Source organism: Aedes aegypti, chromosome 3 (genome assembly GCF_002204515.2).
Source record: "Aedes aegypti strain LVP_AGWG chromosome 3, AaegL5.0 Primary Assembly, whole genome shotgun sequence".
NCBI classification, from domain to species: Eukaryota; Metazoa; Arthropoda; class Insecta; order Diptera; family Culicidae; genus Aedes; species Aedes aegypti.
Genome location: NC_035109.1, coordinates 292,076,658 through 292,093,844, shown reverse-complemented (window position 1 = coordinate 292,093,844; position 17,187 = coordinate 292,076,658). Strand labels below are relative to the sequence as shown.

Below are 17,187 nucleotides of genomic sequence, written 5' to 3'. Positions count from 1 at the left end.
GGAAGGAGTTCAAATTTCCTGCTACGATAGCGGCAAAGGATTTTCCATTCGAAATCAAAAGATTCGAACGGATACCCGACGGATTAAAATTAGTTTGTGAATGAGCATGATTATGATCTTCCTGATGGGTATGATTCTTCCCAAGTAACAATTTATATTCTAACTGGCTTTATTTATTTTTATGACAGTTTTATCGTTGATTTGCATATTATTCTAGGTTTTATAGTGATTTTCACCCAGTAGAAATGATCTTGAACCGTTTTTGGTTTTAAATACCGTTTTGACTCATATTCCGAACACTTAAGGCCAACAGTGACTTCAAATGCATCTGCTTGGCATAAATTGGCTGATATTTGTGTAAATTTTAATTTCTTCGCAAAGCCTAACTGTTGGCTGTTGGGTGTACCAATAATAATGTTGATTGAATTAGTTTTAGTATTGTTTTAACGTAAAAGTATTGAACAACATTTTGATCCAAATACCGAACACTGTGTTCATTCTGTCTCATATTCCGAACACCTTGATTCAAATTCCGAACAGCACGAATAAATCGTATTCAAATGCAAAATTTCGCAAATAAATGTATCTGAGCTTGTTCTACTGGTCTCAAACTAGAGAATCATCACTACTCCTGTGGTATAAATTATATTGGAGACGTTAAAATTGAATTGCAATTGACTGCCATTTCCTTGTTATTTGGTGACATATTTCAGCGAAACATTTCAACCAAATCTTCATACAAAAACCGAGTGTTCGGAATATGAGTCTGTTCGGAATTTGAGACAAAACGGTACTTCTTCAAGAACACTTCGGATGCATCACATAAAACTTCATTTTCAATGAGAACAAGTGACCTTGGCAACAGTTTTATGAAACTCTCGTACTTATCTGTAAGAACGCGTTCGAGCGAGAGTAAGAACTCTTGGTCGAGAACATCATAAATTTCTCCCCCATCAATCAACGCACTAATATGTACATTATTGATTGTTGTATTATGAATCCTTGCGTGGATTTTCGATCTGTTCTTCACGGAAGTCGTTGTTGAACTCACGGCGCATAACTTACTAATAACGCAAATAACCAGTTCCAGTGGTGTTCCTCCCCTTGGCCATGATAAAGAAGCGGAACTGGACCACTGGGTGGGTACCTCCTTGCAAGGTGGACTTCTGGATGTTGTTAAATGTTTGCTTTCCCTGCTCAACATCTGGGCCTTATTAAGAAGTTATCTACAGCTGGTAATACTTACCTTTAGTCGTTTTGAAGCTTTAAATTTCATGCCGTAACAAAATCTAGCATGAACGTATTTCTTCAAAAACGAAAAGTGTAAATAAACAAACGTCAAAAGGTGCTCCTCTTGAATAAAACGAACGAATCTTATCACGTTCTTCAAGAAGATTAGTTTGTCTTCATCATGATCGCCTCAAGCCTAAGAACTCTCAAGTGATATTTGTTACGCCTGCCCAAGTTCAGCAAAATTTATCATGGTTCTATGATGGTGTTGAGTAAAACTACCGCCATGATTGTAATTATCTATACTTTGCAAGGGAGCCATGATGGGAGAATCCATGTATGCTGGATTGTTCAACATTTTCGGGCACCAAATTGATGAAATTGTTTTTCTGAAAATGCAATATTGTCGAGGCGCATAGTACGTTTCGGATGTTTCATGCATGATATTCACGATGTAATAAGCGTGACAACCGAAACACAGGTAGGTATCGAAAAAAAAGCGGAAAGTTATCATCACAAATGTTTTATTTTGGATTGTGTTTTATTATTGATTGATAATTTTGTTAAGAAGTACTTATAAATTCGTTAGCCAAACCAACATATCTCTCCTCTTTTTCGAAAAACTGTAAGGATTTACTCTTCTAGTCTGGACAAAAATCTCTCGCACTTGCACTAGAAATTTAAAATAGTTTCTTCATGCATCTTTTACAGATTTCTCTAAGATATCCAACAAAATCCTATAAAAATTCAACAAATGCCCGTAGATAATTCTGAGTGGTTTCGAAGTTAAGCTTCATTCATTCATTCATAAGAGGATCATTTCACAAACTGCTTCCAGGAGTCATTGGCGGATCTCTCTAAAAATCTTGTCCGGGTTTCATTGGAACTTTCTGCGGATCCTTCCCATTACCATTATTCATCGAAATCTTCTTCAAATCTTGGCTATTTCATACATACAGTGCTGCCAGTATTCAGTATTGCTTGATCAAACTCTACTTAGTTTGAAAAATCCACAACCTCGACCCTATGATCATCACCGTTAAACTCATACCCTATCCGTTGTCGCTTTCTAGTGGTCCACCAGCACTATCAGATCCGCGTTAACGACGAGTTCATCCTGAATGGAAACGCAGCCATCGTGAAGTGTCTAGTTCCGTCGTTCCTGCAGGACTTCATCACCATCGATTCGTGGGAAATCGACGACGAGATCGTTACCATCGATATGGAGTCTTTGGGTTTGTCCGCTAGCCGTTGAACTCGTTGCGGAACCCCGTATTCCCTCTCCTTATCCCGTATTTTGGTTACCATCCAGCTAATCGCGATCAATCCTCCCACAGTGGTTCATCAGTTCTACCAGACTCGCCTGACCGACGAGTTCGTCTTGAATGGAAACTCTGCGCTCCTGAAGTGTCTCATTCCATCGTTCATATCGGACTTTGTCTACGTCGACGCCTGGATCTCCGACGACGGAGAAGAATACCATGCCCACAGCGATGATCTCGGTATTTAGCCATAAGCTCCAAATTCGATCAACGAACCCATCCATCGATCCCATCCCACTTAGCTTCTTATCAGTTGTCGCGTATCCCAGTTTTGACCTGAACCGATCGCTCCTTCTTTCAGTGGTCCATCAGTTCTACAAGACTCGCGTGATCGACGAGTACGTACTGAACGGAAACTCCGCAATCTTGAAGTGCTTGATCCCTTCGTTCATCGCTGACTTCATCAGCGTAACCTCCTGGGTATCGGACGACGGCACGGAGATCGAGATGGATGACGATACGGGTATACTGCCCATTGGATCTTTTGAACGTCTTCAGCTTCCCTGTCCCTGATACTCCAGTCCGTTTGAGTTATTCACTCCTCTTTCTGTGGTACTCTCCTCTTTTTTCCAGTGGTGAACCAGTACTACGAGGCGCAGGTCTACGACGTGTTCGTCATCAAAGGCAATACCGCCCTGTTCAAGTGTCAGATCCCTTCCTTCGTGGCGGATCACGTCGAGATCGTGGAATGGGTAACCACTGATGGGCAGATGTTCGCATTGGACGACAGCTTCGGTAGGGATGATATAGGCTATAGAAACTACGCCAATCGATCCTCATTGATCCTTCTTTTTCGGCGGTCTCAAATGGCGCTAGTTTTGGGTTTCAAAATTTTAGGAAAACGTTTTTGAGTTTGTAATTTTTCGGTTCGTGCCCTAACCCGAAGATAATCCCTTCGTTTTTTGTTTTGAGTTTTTACGATTCCCATCCGCAATCTCCAGGGGCCTCACGGCCTGCCCATCCCGACAAGAATCCTCCTTCCCACTAGCAAGTAAGATTAGATCGTAAGAGAACTGCTAGCTACTCGTTCGATGTCTGCTCAGCTGTCGTGCGCAACTCCGAAAAATCGAAACCTTAAATCGAAAATCATAACAAGAAAGCGTCGCATACACACATACTTCTTATGGGAGGTGGCAGGTGCAATCCATAACATCTTTCATTCCTTTTCCATCGTTTAGGAAACTGGTTCACAGTGCTGCGTGCGAAGCAAAACATGAAATGGAATGCAAAAAAATGCGAAGACTATGCTGGTTTCAGAAGTTGATGAACAATAATTTTCTTTGTTGTCGTCGGTTGGTTCATTGACAATGATATTTATGCGAGATGATGGGTGCATTTTTTATCGCTGGAGATGTGTAGGTAGGACGAACGTGGATCGATGAGATATTGTAAGTCGTTAAGGGTGTGTCTAATGCGGGTCATATAAATGGAAAAGAAAGAGTTTTGTTGAACCGATGAAACTGAAAACAACAAATTAGCTGTAATTTAACCAATTCTAAATAATACTGAATTCAATACAGAAGACTCAAAGCACAAAAGGACGTAGCTTTTTGTTAAGAAGGAAGTCGTTTTGGCTTGCGACTTTTTGACCCCGAACAAAAATAAGCATGCAGTAACCACTTTTCCTCGGTTACCGAAATGTACCAAATATATATTATAATACAGTTTTTGATCAATTACCATTAGTACAATTGCACAGGGCTCGAGGTGTTCAGGACTACCTAGGGGTGGTCCATTAATTACGTAAGACAATTTAAAAGATTTTCCAACCCTCCTTCCTCCCATAGTAAGAGTTTTCGTATGATTATTATTATTAAAAATAAGTTGTATGGCGCGTAAGAAACCTCAAATCCTCCTCCCCCCATAAATCGTTACGTAATCAATTGACGGCTCAGATGCTAGTGAAGGTTACACATCTTGAGTGAGAAACATTCAAAGCCCTTCAAATCACTATATGCTTCAAGATCTACACTATCTACAATAGCCAATACGCACCAATACTATTGTTTGCTATAGAATTCAGAATCAGTGGAGTAGCAGCCCTCCAACCTTCGCTATTCCTTCGGTCTTAGTATCTGAAATGTGCCAAAGTTTCAATACAGTTAGCCTTTTGACCAATTGCCATTGCTACAATTGCACAGGTCTTAAGATGTTCTGAACTACCTATATGCTGCCCAATTAAAAAAAAAAATCGGAATACATTTCGTCATTTCGTCTTCTGTGGATTCTACAAAATATATTGGATATTGCAAAGATATTGGATACTGCATGCCATCCAAACAGTAATATCATTCCTTCAATTTCTTCGGAACTATATATAACCTACTGAGTAAATTTCTTTTAATTACATCACAGCATATCACGTAAAAAATGTTAAATGAATATTGCAGAACGTCAACAGTCTTGCATTATCTGTTCTGCAGATTGGTCAACTGGTTCTAAATGCTAAGAATATGAAACACTCAAGGCCCTTCAAATTACTACAAGCTTAAATCTTGGAGATGTACATTATTTACAATAACAAATACTATAGTAGATAAATGGTCATATTCATAAAACATAGAAATATCACCAAGTTTAATTTGTGAACATTTACACAACATAAAGAATTCAATCCGTAACCGGTGCCAACTCTGTGAACCCAGATGTGTGCCCTGAACCCCAAAAGATTATGAAGTTCAGTAACCAATGATGTGTTTACCCGTAACACGGATAGATCGTCTTTTCGAGGTGCGTTATATTATACTCTTGTTGTAGCTGTTGTTGTTATTACTTGTAAGTTCCGATCGGAAGAGTATAAGAGAGTAACAAGCCACTAAGACATACCTATTCGTGCTAGATGATGAGCGTTAGCGTAGTTACGGTATATTTCGTAGATTGGATACTAGCAACATTCATGTTTCTTTTTAATAATCTCATCCTGACTACTTTCAAGAACAAGGCAGGGGAGTATACCTTGTTCAAATCATAAACAAAAATACTAAAAGCATGAATATCGCTATTCCCGGCCACGCCCATCTTTACCGTAACTTGGGATAGGGGAAGGAAATGTTGATGTAGCACTTACTTAATGAGAGGCCACCGACTCAGCGACACCCTCATAAGTGCTACGGAGTTGGAGGTTGGGGAAGGTATATTGTCAGGATTCGCCTAGAAAGCTGGCGATAGACCATAAATATTTGTTGTTTAAGCGTATTCAAATTAATCTTTTGAATGCCGGCAATCAAAAGAGAAAACAATAGCTTATTTATAGTATAAATAAGGGCTGCCCAACGTACGGCCCGTGGCCCGCATCCGACCCGCGACCTTATTTTGTGCGGCCCGCAGAGGGTTCGAAGATTCTTCTCATATTTGGCCCTTTGACTATTGTACCAATCCGAAGTTAGAACATACCAAGACTATTTAATTTTCAATTTAGTTTCAGCCTTATATTTAGCATGGTAATTATTTAAACTGCTTTGTTTTTTTTTATTGAATCTTTGAGATACTTAATTTTATTAACGATTCAAATTCTAAATCCCAAACTCTGGGTGTTTGGACAATGTTTCTACCATGACTTCCATCAACATACAAAAAAATGCAGCCTGAACAAAACTTATGGACAAAAGGCTAGATTTTGATACATAATTTCACTGAATTAAAGGCTAGTATTCTCACAGATTATTGGAAATAAATTTTACCAACACTTTGGTGTAATTCACACCGAATTATTGACAGGATTATAAAAAACAGGCTTTTAACGAAATTTTGAACGGGATTTGTTTAAAACTCTGCAAACGACTTTCATGGATAAAATTGGCAAGATTCTCACTGAATTTTGTTTAAGAGTCTGTAGACTTCTCGCTAGAATTTTCATCGCATTCAAAACATAATTTTCAAATATTCTGGGCAAGATTACAATATTTCGCTATGTTATATTTTGCCAGAATCTTAATGCATTTGCAATAAAATTTTGAATAAATTTCTTTTGAAATACTTTTTAGCATTCTCAAAGATTTCAAGAATGCATTTCAAAATGACTATTGAGTGAGATTTTGAAGGAGTCCTAAGCACGATTCTTGTGAAATCCTGGACTTCTGACCAAGATATTGTGAAAACTTGATCAGGATTTCAGCCCATCCCGGGTCATGCTAATAACACTAGGTTGGATTCTAGCAGAATTATTAGATTGTTCCTAAATTTTTGTAAAGGACTTTCACAATATTCAGCAGAATGCTTTGCAGCAATTATCTTTTTTTTCGATTTCTTCAAATTAAATTTACTTTATTCTCTGATTTTTGACAGATTATGTGAACTTCATTTACTAAATTTTGTCAGACTTCATGCAAATATTTGTGTGTTTAGAAATGTGGCCCGCGACACAAAATTGTTTCTGCGATTTGGTCCGCGGTTCAAAAAGGTTGGGCAGGCCTGGTATAAATAGTATTTCGCGAAATGCTTGTCGATCGTGCAGTAATATTCTTGCTCAATAACCAAGACCGATCCCTCCAGGGTCATCGGATTGTATAAAATAACGATACGCGTAAAAAAAAAAAATCACGCCTATTGAAAAACTGTACTGTGCCCATTGAAAAACTGTACTGGGTGGTACTGTATTTTTAGATAATCGAAAAACGAAAGGAAGCGCGTTCGAACTAAACACCCTAGGATAACACAATCGGTTTTTCTGCTCAAAAATATACGAAAAGCAGAATCGATCCCTCCAGGGTCATCGAACGGTTAAAAAGCATCCACAACCGATTGTTAGTTGCGTAACACCCGCCCGGACAGAATGCGCAATCTGAACATAATTATCAAACTCCGAAAATAACATTTTCCGTTCAAGAAACGATCAGAAGTTCCACGACGCGGACAAAAACGATCCGGAAGGCTCACAAAAGAAAAAGTATCATACTGGAACAAACTCACCGGATTGATTCTCTAAATTTATGTGCTGCCTGTCACTTCCGGATGGTTCGGTGAACTTAGGGCAGCCAAAAACCAACAGTACTGAGGACACAAATCAAATAAATCACTTTTTCATTTTTCACTTTTCACTATTCCATTTCTGAATCCCCTATTCGTGCTAGATGATGAGGAGGTAAAAGTAGAAAAAATACCCAATCAGCATCTAAGGCTGGTTTTAAGACAAGATCTTTACGATTTCTAGTACTTATCTTTCGATACATAGAAGGTAAACGATTCTGAATTAGACATCATACCTTCTAAAATAAGCTCCATGTTTCTAGAATATGGTAAGAAATTAAAATGTCTGATGCCCAGTGCTGGAAAGTAGCGAACATGTCTGCTGAACCGGAACAAAAATAAAACAGAGTGTTGATTTACTCGTATATGTCGTGCTCGCGAGTAAACTAAGCTATAGTGCTTCGTGAACGTATTTGGAGCTGTTCAGAGTCAATTCCGTTTTGAGTAAAAGATATTTCCCCTACGGAATTTCTGATTTTCCAGGGATTTTGATTATAAACTGGTAGATCACTGTCGATTTGATGGATATGCAATTAATTAGTCTGTCAAAACCATAATAAATCAAACCTTGTTCGGTTCCTCGCGAATAAATGTTCACGTTTCCTTTTGGTATGTTCTCCAGAGCAGGCGGGTGCGAACTTATTCACACCATGCCTTTTCACGAGTCTGTCATGCTTGTTTTGCGTTGGTTTGCACTCGTGAGGTGCTTCATGATGCGAAAATTTACACCACTGCTGATTCCATGAAATCTGTTCACAGCTCAAAAACAACAAGTACACGCAATAATTTGATACGGAAGAGTATTGAAGCATGATCAAAATCAGTATCATTCAACCTGGCCGAACTTGCCACTGTGAGCTTAATGGTGACATTTATATTTTTTTCAAAAGGTTAGCGGTATCTTTATCTAGAGAGGCTTTTCGTAAAATAATAATGATAGATAATTGGATAGAAAAACGACTACTTCATTACAATAGTAATGGAGTAAAACGATATGCACTTAACAAAGGCCACAAGTACACCACAAAATATAAAAAAAACCTGGTCGCAGTGATTCATTCCGAAAAGAAAAGTAAAGTAGTACCCATACAATCTACGAAGAAGATAAAACTGTAAAACTAGCCCAAGATGTCAAACATGTTCACTCACTCGGAGGATTTAATCTGCGGAACTGGCTTTCAAACTCCAAAGATGTTCTCGCACGGATCGGGGAGGGCGAGCCAGCTCCAAACCTTATCACGGAGAAATGCTTACAGCTGGACAAACATAGTTCCACTGAATTCGTACTCGGGATGTATTGGAAACCGAAGAAACCCAGCGAAGCAGATCATCCAACAAAACGACAAGCGCTATGAGGAGCAAGCATGGGAAAATTCATTCGCTCACCCGAACGCCACCGATAAGAAATAGCAAGACATCTGTTGCTACCGAATGTTCAGTGATAGCTGAACCGTACTGGGTAGAGTGTAGCATGAAAGCGTCGGAATCGATTGTGTAAAAGCGAGAACCAGAAGGAACACGAGGAGAAGGGAATAGCAATACACTTGTATCTGCGAGGCACGAGTGAACCCATTTAGCATCCATTTGCCGAATGCATTGAACTGATTGAGCGGATTTCCACTCACTGAATCATTCCGTGGTGTGTATTGCCAGCCAGTGAACGCTCATCAGCACTCAAACCCGAATGCCACTCGAACGGAATCAGAATGTAAACAATCATTCGGTTGCCTTCGGTTGCCGTTTTTTTGTTTCGCTTAGTGCTCGCCGAAGAAGCGGAATGGGCACTGGAAATTGAAACGTTCGGCTTGGTCGAAGAAACGGCAGTCTCGCTCCCAACTGTGCGTGAAAGCGAGCGATGGAAACGCAATAACTGAGTGAGTGTTTCCCATGCTTGACGAGGACTCATGAGTCCATTCGATCCGGCTGAACTATAGAATTTCTTTCTCATACACCGCAAGATTCTGATACAGAATTTGTGGCGGGCGAAAATAGAATGGAATCAGCCGATTCTGCTAGGAAAGTGGAAGCGGTGGATACATTTGTTTCGCTAAATATATGGATCAAATCAGCATTCCGCATTGCTGCTTCCACCAACGTTCGATAAAATACATCGGTTCATTGCAGCTGCACATCTTCGTACGCAAGCGAGGAAGGCTACGCGTGCGTTGGATATTTGCGTGCTCCGTTCCCCGACAGGATTCAAGTAGCACTGGCGGAAAGTCAAAGGTGACACCGCTTGGCACAGTCTATTCCACGGCTGGAGCTAATGACCGCGGTTATCAGCGTGCGCTTGGCCAATACCATACTCGACGGGCACTCGCCAAAGTTCGATAAAGTATTCTATTGGAGTGACTCAAAGACGGTACTCGCCTGGATGAATTCGGATCATCGCAACTACCGGCAGTTTGGCGCATGCAGTATGGGAGAGATCCTGTCAAAGTCGAAAACCGAACAATGGCGTTGGATATCTACAAAAAACAACGTAACAGAAGAGGCGACCAAGTGGGGAAAGGGTTTCTGTTTGTCTAACAATAATCGTTGGTTTCGCGGACAGGAAGACTTGTATCTGCCGGAAGAACAGTGAATAACTAAAGTGCTGACTGCCAATCAGATGATGGATGAAAAGCTGAGGTCACATAACATATGTGGAACTTAGAAGTGAAAGCGAGTTGTTATACCCACTTCCAGCTGCTTGCAAGTGGTATATCTAGTATAGAAGACATCGAACTGTCATTGCAAATGGTAAACAAAAACCATATGATTCGAGCAGTAGACCAGTTGCTGCAAAGATTGCAGACATAAGGATCGGGGGATGTTCGACAACGTTGGGAAGCAAAGCCTGAAGATAAAACAAAATTATTTTTTTCATAAAATGTAATTGTTTTATGTCATACTCTCCAATATTCATGTTTCATAACCACAGAATGTGATCTTTTAGAAAATATTATTTTCTATTAAAATACTTCCTATTTCATAACGTTAAAAAGCTTTTGCCTTCCAAAACTCCTTCCATTCGTCCACCTAAAAAATACAATATTCTAAAAATAACATAAATACCTTATACATTGACTCAATTTTCTCGGATATGAGTGGCGTAAATCCTATTATAAAGTTGTTGCCAGAGCACATCTCACTACCTTTCATGATCAAAGTCCCATCGAATTCGAAGTTAATTCATCAGTTGATAATTTTCTTGCAAACCACGAACAAGTTGATCTTGATACTCGGAGGCTAGTCAAACCGAAGGAAATATTACACTTTCTAAAAAAGTTGAAAAACAACAAATCTCCAGGCTTTGACCAAATAAATAATCGGTGTTTGAAAAGATTACCGAGAAAAGCTCTCGTACTTTTGACATTTATTTTCAATTCGTGCATAAAACTGAACTACTTCCCCTTGGCATGGAAACATGCTAAGGTTATAGCAATTCCGAAGCCAAATAAAGACCAATCTGACCCGCGAAACTACCGTCCTATTAGTCTATTGAGCAGTTTAAGTAAAATCTTCGAGAAAGTTTTACTAAACCGAATCAATCAACATATCTAAGAAAACAATATAATTTCAGAAACTCAGTTCGGATTCAGGACTGAGCATTCTACAGTTCACCAATTGCATCGACTAACTAGGAATATAAAAAACAACCGCGAAATCAAGAAGTCTACTGGACTAGTTCTGTTAGACAATGAAAAAGCATTCGATACGGTTTGGCACAAAGGTTTGATTTTCAAAATGATCAATTTGAATTTCCCTACTTATCTGGTAAAATTAATTCATTCCTACATATCAGATCGTGACTTTGTAGTAACGATAGGTTCCGAAACCTCTCAGTTACAAACCGTTCCTGCTGGTGTCCCTCAAGGCAGCGTTTTATCTCCCGTGTTGTATAACGTCTACACACATGATATTCCAGATTTTGGAAGATGTGTACGATATCAATTTGCTGATGATGTAGCCATAACATCGTCATCTAGCGATCCAGTTGAGGTGATTATCAATCTCAATGCGAGTCTAGTCCAGTATTCCAATTATTGCAAAAAATGGAAAATTAACGTCAATGAAAATAAAACCGAAGCTGTTTTCTTTACAAGGTTCAGAAGTCCAAGAAAACTTCCTAATAGATGTCTGAATTTGAATGGATTTGATATACCGTGGAAAGATGAAGCGAAGTATCTAGGTTTAATTTTAGATAAAAAAACTTACGTTTCAAAAACATTCTCAGTATATACTTGAGAGATGTGAGAAATTGATTAGAATTATGTATCCTTTTATTAATCGAAAATCAAAACTAAATACTCGAAATAAGATTTTGCTGTACAAAACTGTATTTAGATCAACTCTAGCCTACGCTTCGCCAGTATGGTCCGAGTGTGCCATGTCTCATAGGAAAAAGCTACAAGTTTTTCAAAACAAATGTTTAAAAATGGTTCATATATTAACTCCTTGGTTTAGCACCAGCGAATTACATGACATTAGTCATATAGAAACCGTAGATCAGTACTGCAATAGAATTAGATCAAACTATTATCAGAAATGTGAAAGTTCTTCTTTTGATATGTTGCGTGCTTTATGTAATTAGTGTTAGGGTCCTAGCTTTTAAGTTTTTAATTGTTTCAAGTAAGAGGTTTTTTATCTGAAAAGATTGTTTTCCTCTAAATGAAAAATCAATATGATATAACATCATCACTATATTGTAAAGATACTTAAAAAATCGATCTAATGTTGAAAGTTGCTAACGAACTCATTATTTGTAGAATAAGGAATTTATTGTATAATACTCTTTTATGATGAATAAACTGTTGATTGATATAAAGTTGTATCAAAAAAGTTATTTCCATTCCCTTCGTTGCCACTCTGGATACATGTTATCTTTGGTTCATTTCAATACAACGGCGATTGATGTATTGGTGGTATAACTCTTTTGACATTTCGATGTCCTTATACCAGCATGCTAGTAGAAAAGTGGATACCACTTTTTGAGCTCGAGTTCCACTTATGTTATGTGCTGAGGTCGTCTATGGTACACTGCGAAACATTAGCGCCACAACTTGTTAAATGGAATAGATTCTCAAAGCGGATGCGATTGTAGTGATCAGTAGCGTACATTCATCGTTATGTGCAGAATTTGCGGCGTGCTACGAACAAAAACAACTTATGGAAGGATTGCTTACGCAAGTAGAGCTAAGTAACGCTGAAGCCACAATATTCCGCTGGATTCAAAGCGAAATGTACTCGGATGATGTGACGGCTCGTTTTAGTGCTAGGGACGAGCGTACAAATCAAGAGGTGCGGCTGAAAAAAACAGAGTCTATGAATGGAGAGTTACGCAAAGAGAACTGGCAACATGTTCCTCAATTGCAAAACATTTAATTATTCTGGCAACCTATTTTACTGTACGCGCTTTCCAGTGACTTCACTCAAATGCTCACTTCACTCTCAGCTCGAATGTTTGTTTCCAAAGTGTCGAAGAAGAACAAAATTTAAATTGATCTCAGGTATCGTAATTGAAAAGTAATCACAATGATTGTTTAGTGAAGAATTACAACAACGTATACGGGAAACAGCACCCGGTCAACCAGTCAGTGATTTTCGATAGCGATCGATATAGATTCGTTTTGAACCGTTAGCGATCGTCATCGTTGGTCAAAGATCTATAAAGAATTATGAAGACTGGTTGGTCGGGCATGTACTCAAAAACATGAACTTTTTTCGGTTTCCTCGCGGTGAGCAACTGAATAGTCCAAATACTGTTGGAGGGAGGTTACTTACATCACCGTTACATTACATGTAATGAGAAGGGGGTTCATTCACAAATGATAGGCTCTAAAGAGCTATCATTTCGTTACATCATCGTATAACACCGCATTTTGAAATGTACATTAAAAATATTTTTTTTACTTTCGTCACGATAACAATACTTCTCTCGCTCCAAAACGTGTTTGTTTATTTTGCTCGATAGGTAGACGAGTTGACAGTTCAATAGGTAGACTTGGTTTTAGTCTTCGCGCAACTCTCCATTCATAGACTCTAGAGAAAACTAGCTTAATCCGTTAGCTGTCGTCGTTCATGGATGAATCGGGAGTCATTCGATCAGATAGTAGAATAGCTGCCGCAACGTATGTTCCGTATGACACGAGGTTTCCCATCATTCTCCCAAAGAACACCGAGATACACAGCTACTGGTTGAATGGTTCCACCAGAATTATCTGCATGCCAACGGAGAAACAGTCGTAAACGAGATAGGCCAGCGCTTCCACATCTCCCTGCTCAGATCGTTTATCCACAAGGTAGCTAGAAAGTATAATATGTGCACAGTGAAGAAGTCAGCTCCAGCGATTCCATGAATGGCCCCAATCAGCATCAGAGTAAATCACACCACCGTCAAACGGGTGGGTCGGATTGTTCACTTTTATGACCACTCGAGCAGTTCATCTGGAGGTTGTCCATACGCTATAATAGTCGTGCAAGATGTCTATCAGGCGCTTTAATGAACGCCGAGGAGCACCAGTTTAGATCCGCAGTGATAGCGGCACGTGGTATCGAGTTACGTATAGAAGCAGGAAATGGGCAGAATCAACCACCTGCTGGCCGAAACATTCACCAATGCAAATACAAAGTGGGTATTCAACCCGCCAGGTGCACCGCATATGGGCGGGCGTGGGAGCGTTTGGTACTGTCAGTGAAAACCGCACTTGCCGCGAACACCGAATGAGGAGACGTTGGCAACAGTACTGATAGAGGCTGAGAGTGTAGTTAATTTCAGGCCGTTTACATGTATCCCTCTGGAGAAGGCGCAACAAGAAGCTCTCGCACCGCACCACTTCTTACTGCTAAGTTCGAATGGCGTGGCGCAGACTCCACGGAAGTTAACAGACCCGAAACAAGATTGCAGGAACGACTGGAACCTGTGCAGAACGATGGCGATGAATTTCGGCGTCGATGGATACGAGAATACCTTCCGACCGTCGTACGTCGGACGAAGTGGTTTCAGGAGGTTAAGCCAATCAAAGTCGAGGACTTGGTCGTTATAGTTGAGGAGAAGATACGCCATGGATGGATACGAGGACGTGTAGCCAAGATCTCAGTAGGGCGTGATGGACGAATACGAGAAGCAATAGTGCAGACTGCGGATGTTATGGTTCATCGACCGGTTGCTAAGCTAGCGAAGTTGGATGTAGCAGTGAGTAAAGCCGAACCGGCGATAACGGACCAGCCATACGGGTCGGGTAACTGTTACGGTTTTTCGCACCGATCCCGAACGATTACCCTAGGATCGAACACCCCTCGGAAAAAGGCCGACGAATGATAGCCGACAATGAATTGTCATGTAGCGCGTAATACGAGAGATCGGAGAGAAACAGATTAAAGAAATAGATTAAATGAAATAGAAAGGCACTGAAGGTATACAATGTAAACTATACACATTTTCTTACTTTCCAAAATTTGAAAGTGAGTTTGTGAATTATTTTCTTTATTTGATAAAAAGCAAGTTTATTACAATTCTAGTAAAACTTTTGAAAAAAAAAACTCTGTTAGATGGCAAATTGCCAGAAAATCGCTGTTCTACTTCTTTATTGGAGCTTGAGAAATAGTTGAGGCTAAAAAATCGTGAGTAGATAAATCAACATTAAAGATATCCATTATATTTAATGTAGATATTACTTTTAGTTCTTTTTGACTCTATTTGAAGAATTGTAACGTTTTTGATTGTGGTGCTATAAGGAGAACGGGTAACGATTCTACAGCGCAATCGGCCGAAGGAGATGTGCGGGTTGTGAAGGAGAATATGGGGTCGTGACGGATTTTGGTTTCAGGTTAGCCGATTGCGCTGCAGAATCGTTACCCGTTCTGTGGCGCAGTTGGTTAACGCGCCCAGTCTAGCGTATTGGGAGTCGTGGGATCGAAGCCCATCAGAACGATTCTATTATATTTCACAATTTTACATCTCAATTTGTCAAAATTGACTTTTGTGTCTACGACCATCAGTTTTTTTCAAAACACCGTCGGCTTGTTTAAGCCGTAATAGACATGACAACCCTAGTTGTGCATTACGAAAAGGTTTTTCATGAGATCACTTTGAATTGATCATTGAGAACTTTTCTAAATTCAGGTTTACTATGTTAGGGGGAGTTGAACATTCGTTACGATTTGGGGCGTGTTTTGATTGATTCCAAAATTCATATCAGTTCGATAAATATCGCACAAACAGAACACTAAACTACACAGACGTCATGCAATCCGAAGCGTCTAAGAATAGCCCCGTTGCGTTTATTGAATCGACTTCAATCTACAAATTGCATCCATCACAGGTCTATTTCGTAATTTACTGAATAAAACAAAAGCCAAATTGATGCTACTGCTCTGCTCCCGTTTGGTGCAAAGAATCAGTATAGTCCTCGATGTACAGTTTTCGTACATAGCGCCTTACATTCAGGATCATCACCATTTGGCAAACATGTGGCACATCAATTACGTTCGTCGCTCTGAATGAGCATCAACGTCCCTATACCAACCCGGTAGTCCAATTCGCCGAATGGTGTTCCCCCTTCTTGTTTGTGGGAAGATTTGTTTACGAGGTTGAGTGAAATTTTGAGAAACGGCGGTTATATATCTCACATTCGCAACGGTGGTTGAATGCCAAATGTGTGTGTTCTGTTTGCCTTATACCCGGGACCCATCTGGTATTGTTTCTCCTTGCCATTATTTCCGTTGAGTCACAGATTAACGGCTTAAGATTATGGGTCTTATGATGGGCGCAAGTAATGCTTGAATTCACGAATAAAATGTGACATCGGCACGTACATCTGATAGAAAGAATGCCGGCGTCAGTCGTCCTCAGTCAGGATAGTGAGCACATACAAGACCCGACAAGTTCACGGTTATGATGACCAACCGCAAAACGAGCCGCAAATACAATATCAATCAACTTGGGTGGAGTGGTGAGACGCGGACCGTATGTGATGATTGCCATTCAAGTTCGGTACAGTGGCGAAATCGAAACCAAAATACACGTTCATATTCAATTCATTCATGGTCGAAAGGGTCGACAAAAAACGCGATAGCTTTTGTATGATATTGTTCGTTTTTTTTTTCAAGGGATCATTGGTTTGGTAGTATTTTGTGATGGGTAAAATCCCTTGCGAAGAGATTTCCCGCGAAAATGGGACTGCCTAGTATTGCGCAGTGAAAATTTCTGCGCAAAAAATGAACTTTTTTTTTTCTCATCAAGTGATGATTCATGCGGGATGTGAAATGGGGTTCAGTATAAGATAAATATAACATTGTGTTACAATAGAAATATTTTAATAATATCTACTTAACCCGCATAGGCCTGAGTCAAAGCAAAAATACTGAAACCCTCACCGCTCAGCGAATTCTCAAAGGATTCAAATGATTTTTTGTCATTTTACTGGCCCACATATCTAGTTTGGGGTCGTCCATAAATGACGTAGCTTTTTAGGGGGGAGGGGGGTCTTCACGAATTCGTGACGAAGTGTGACGAGGGGGAGGGTGGGGTCCTAGCTAGTGGACGTAGCATTTTGAATCACAATTACAATTATTTTTTATAAAACTTCTTTTTTTTTACTTATAAACTTGGGTTATGAAATTATGATTAAGCTTCAAAACATTCATATGACAAAATTGAAAAAATATCTATGAAACTTTAGATTTT

At 39.7% G+C, this 17,187-nt stretch overlaps 1 protein-coding gene across 43 annotated transcripts in view; it reads left to right on the top strand.

Annotated features, from left to right (window-relative positions):
• Positions 1–17,187, top strand: part of LOC5573626 (Down syndrome cell adhesion molecule-like protein Dscam2) — a 302,956-nt gene that overhangs the window by 34,584 nt on the left and 251,185 nt on the right. Inside the window, exon 4 of one of the 43 annotated variants that reach the window (XM_021849888.1) lies at positions 3,126–3,287. The exons of 40 other annotated variants lie outside the window; for them this stretch is intronic. In XM_021849888.1, coding sequence (XP_021705580.1) covers positions 3,126–3,287 — 162 coding nt within the window. Of the gene's footprint in view, positions 1–2,303; positions 2,466–2,567; positions 2,733–3,125; positions 3,288–17,187 lie in introns of all 43 variants that reach the window. 2 more of the 43 variants (XM_021849886.1, XM_021849890.1) reach the window with 2 other exon arrangements.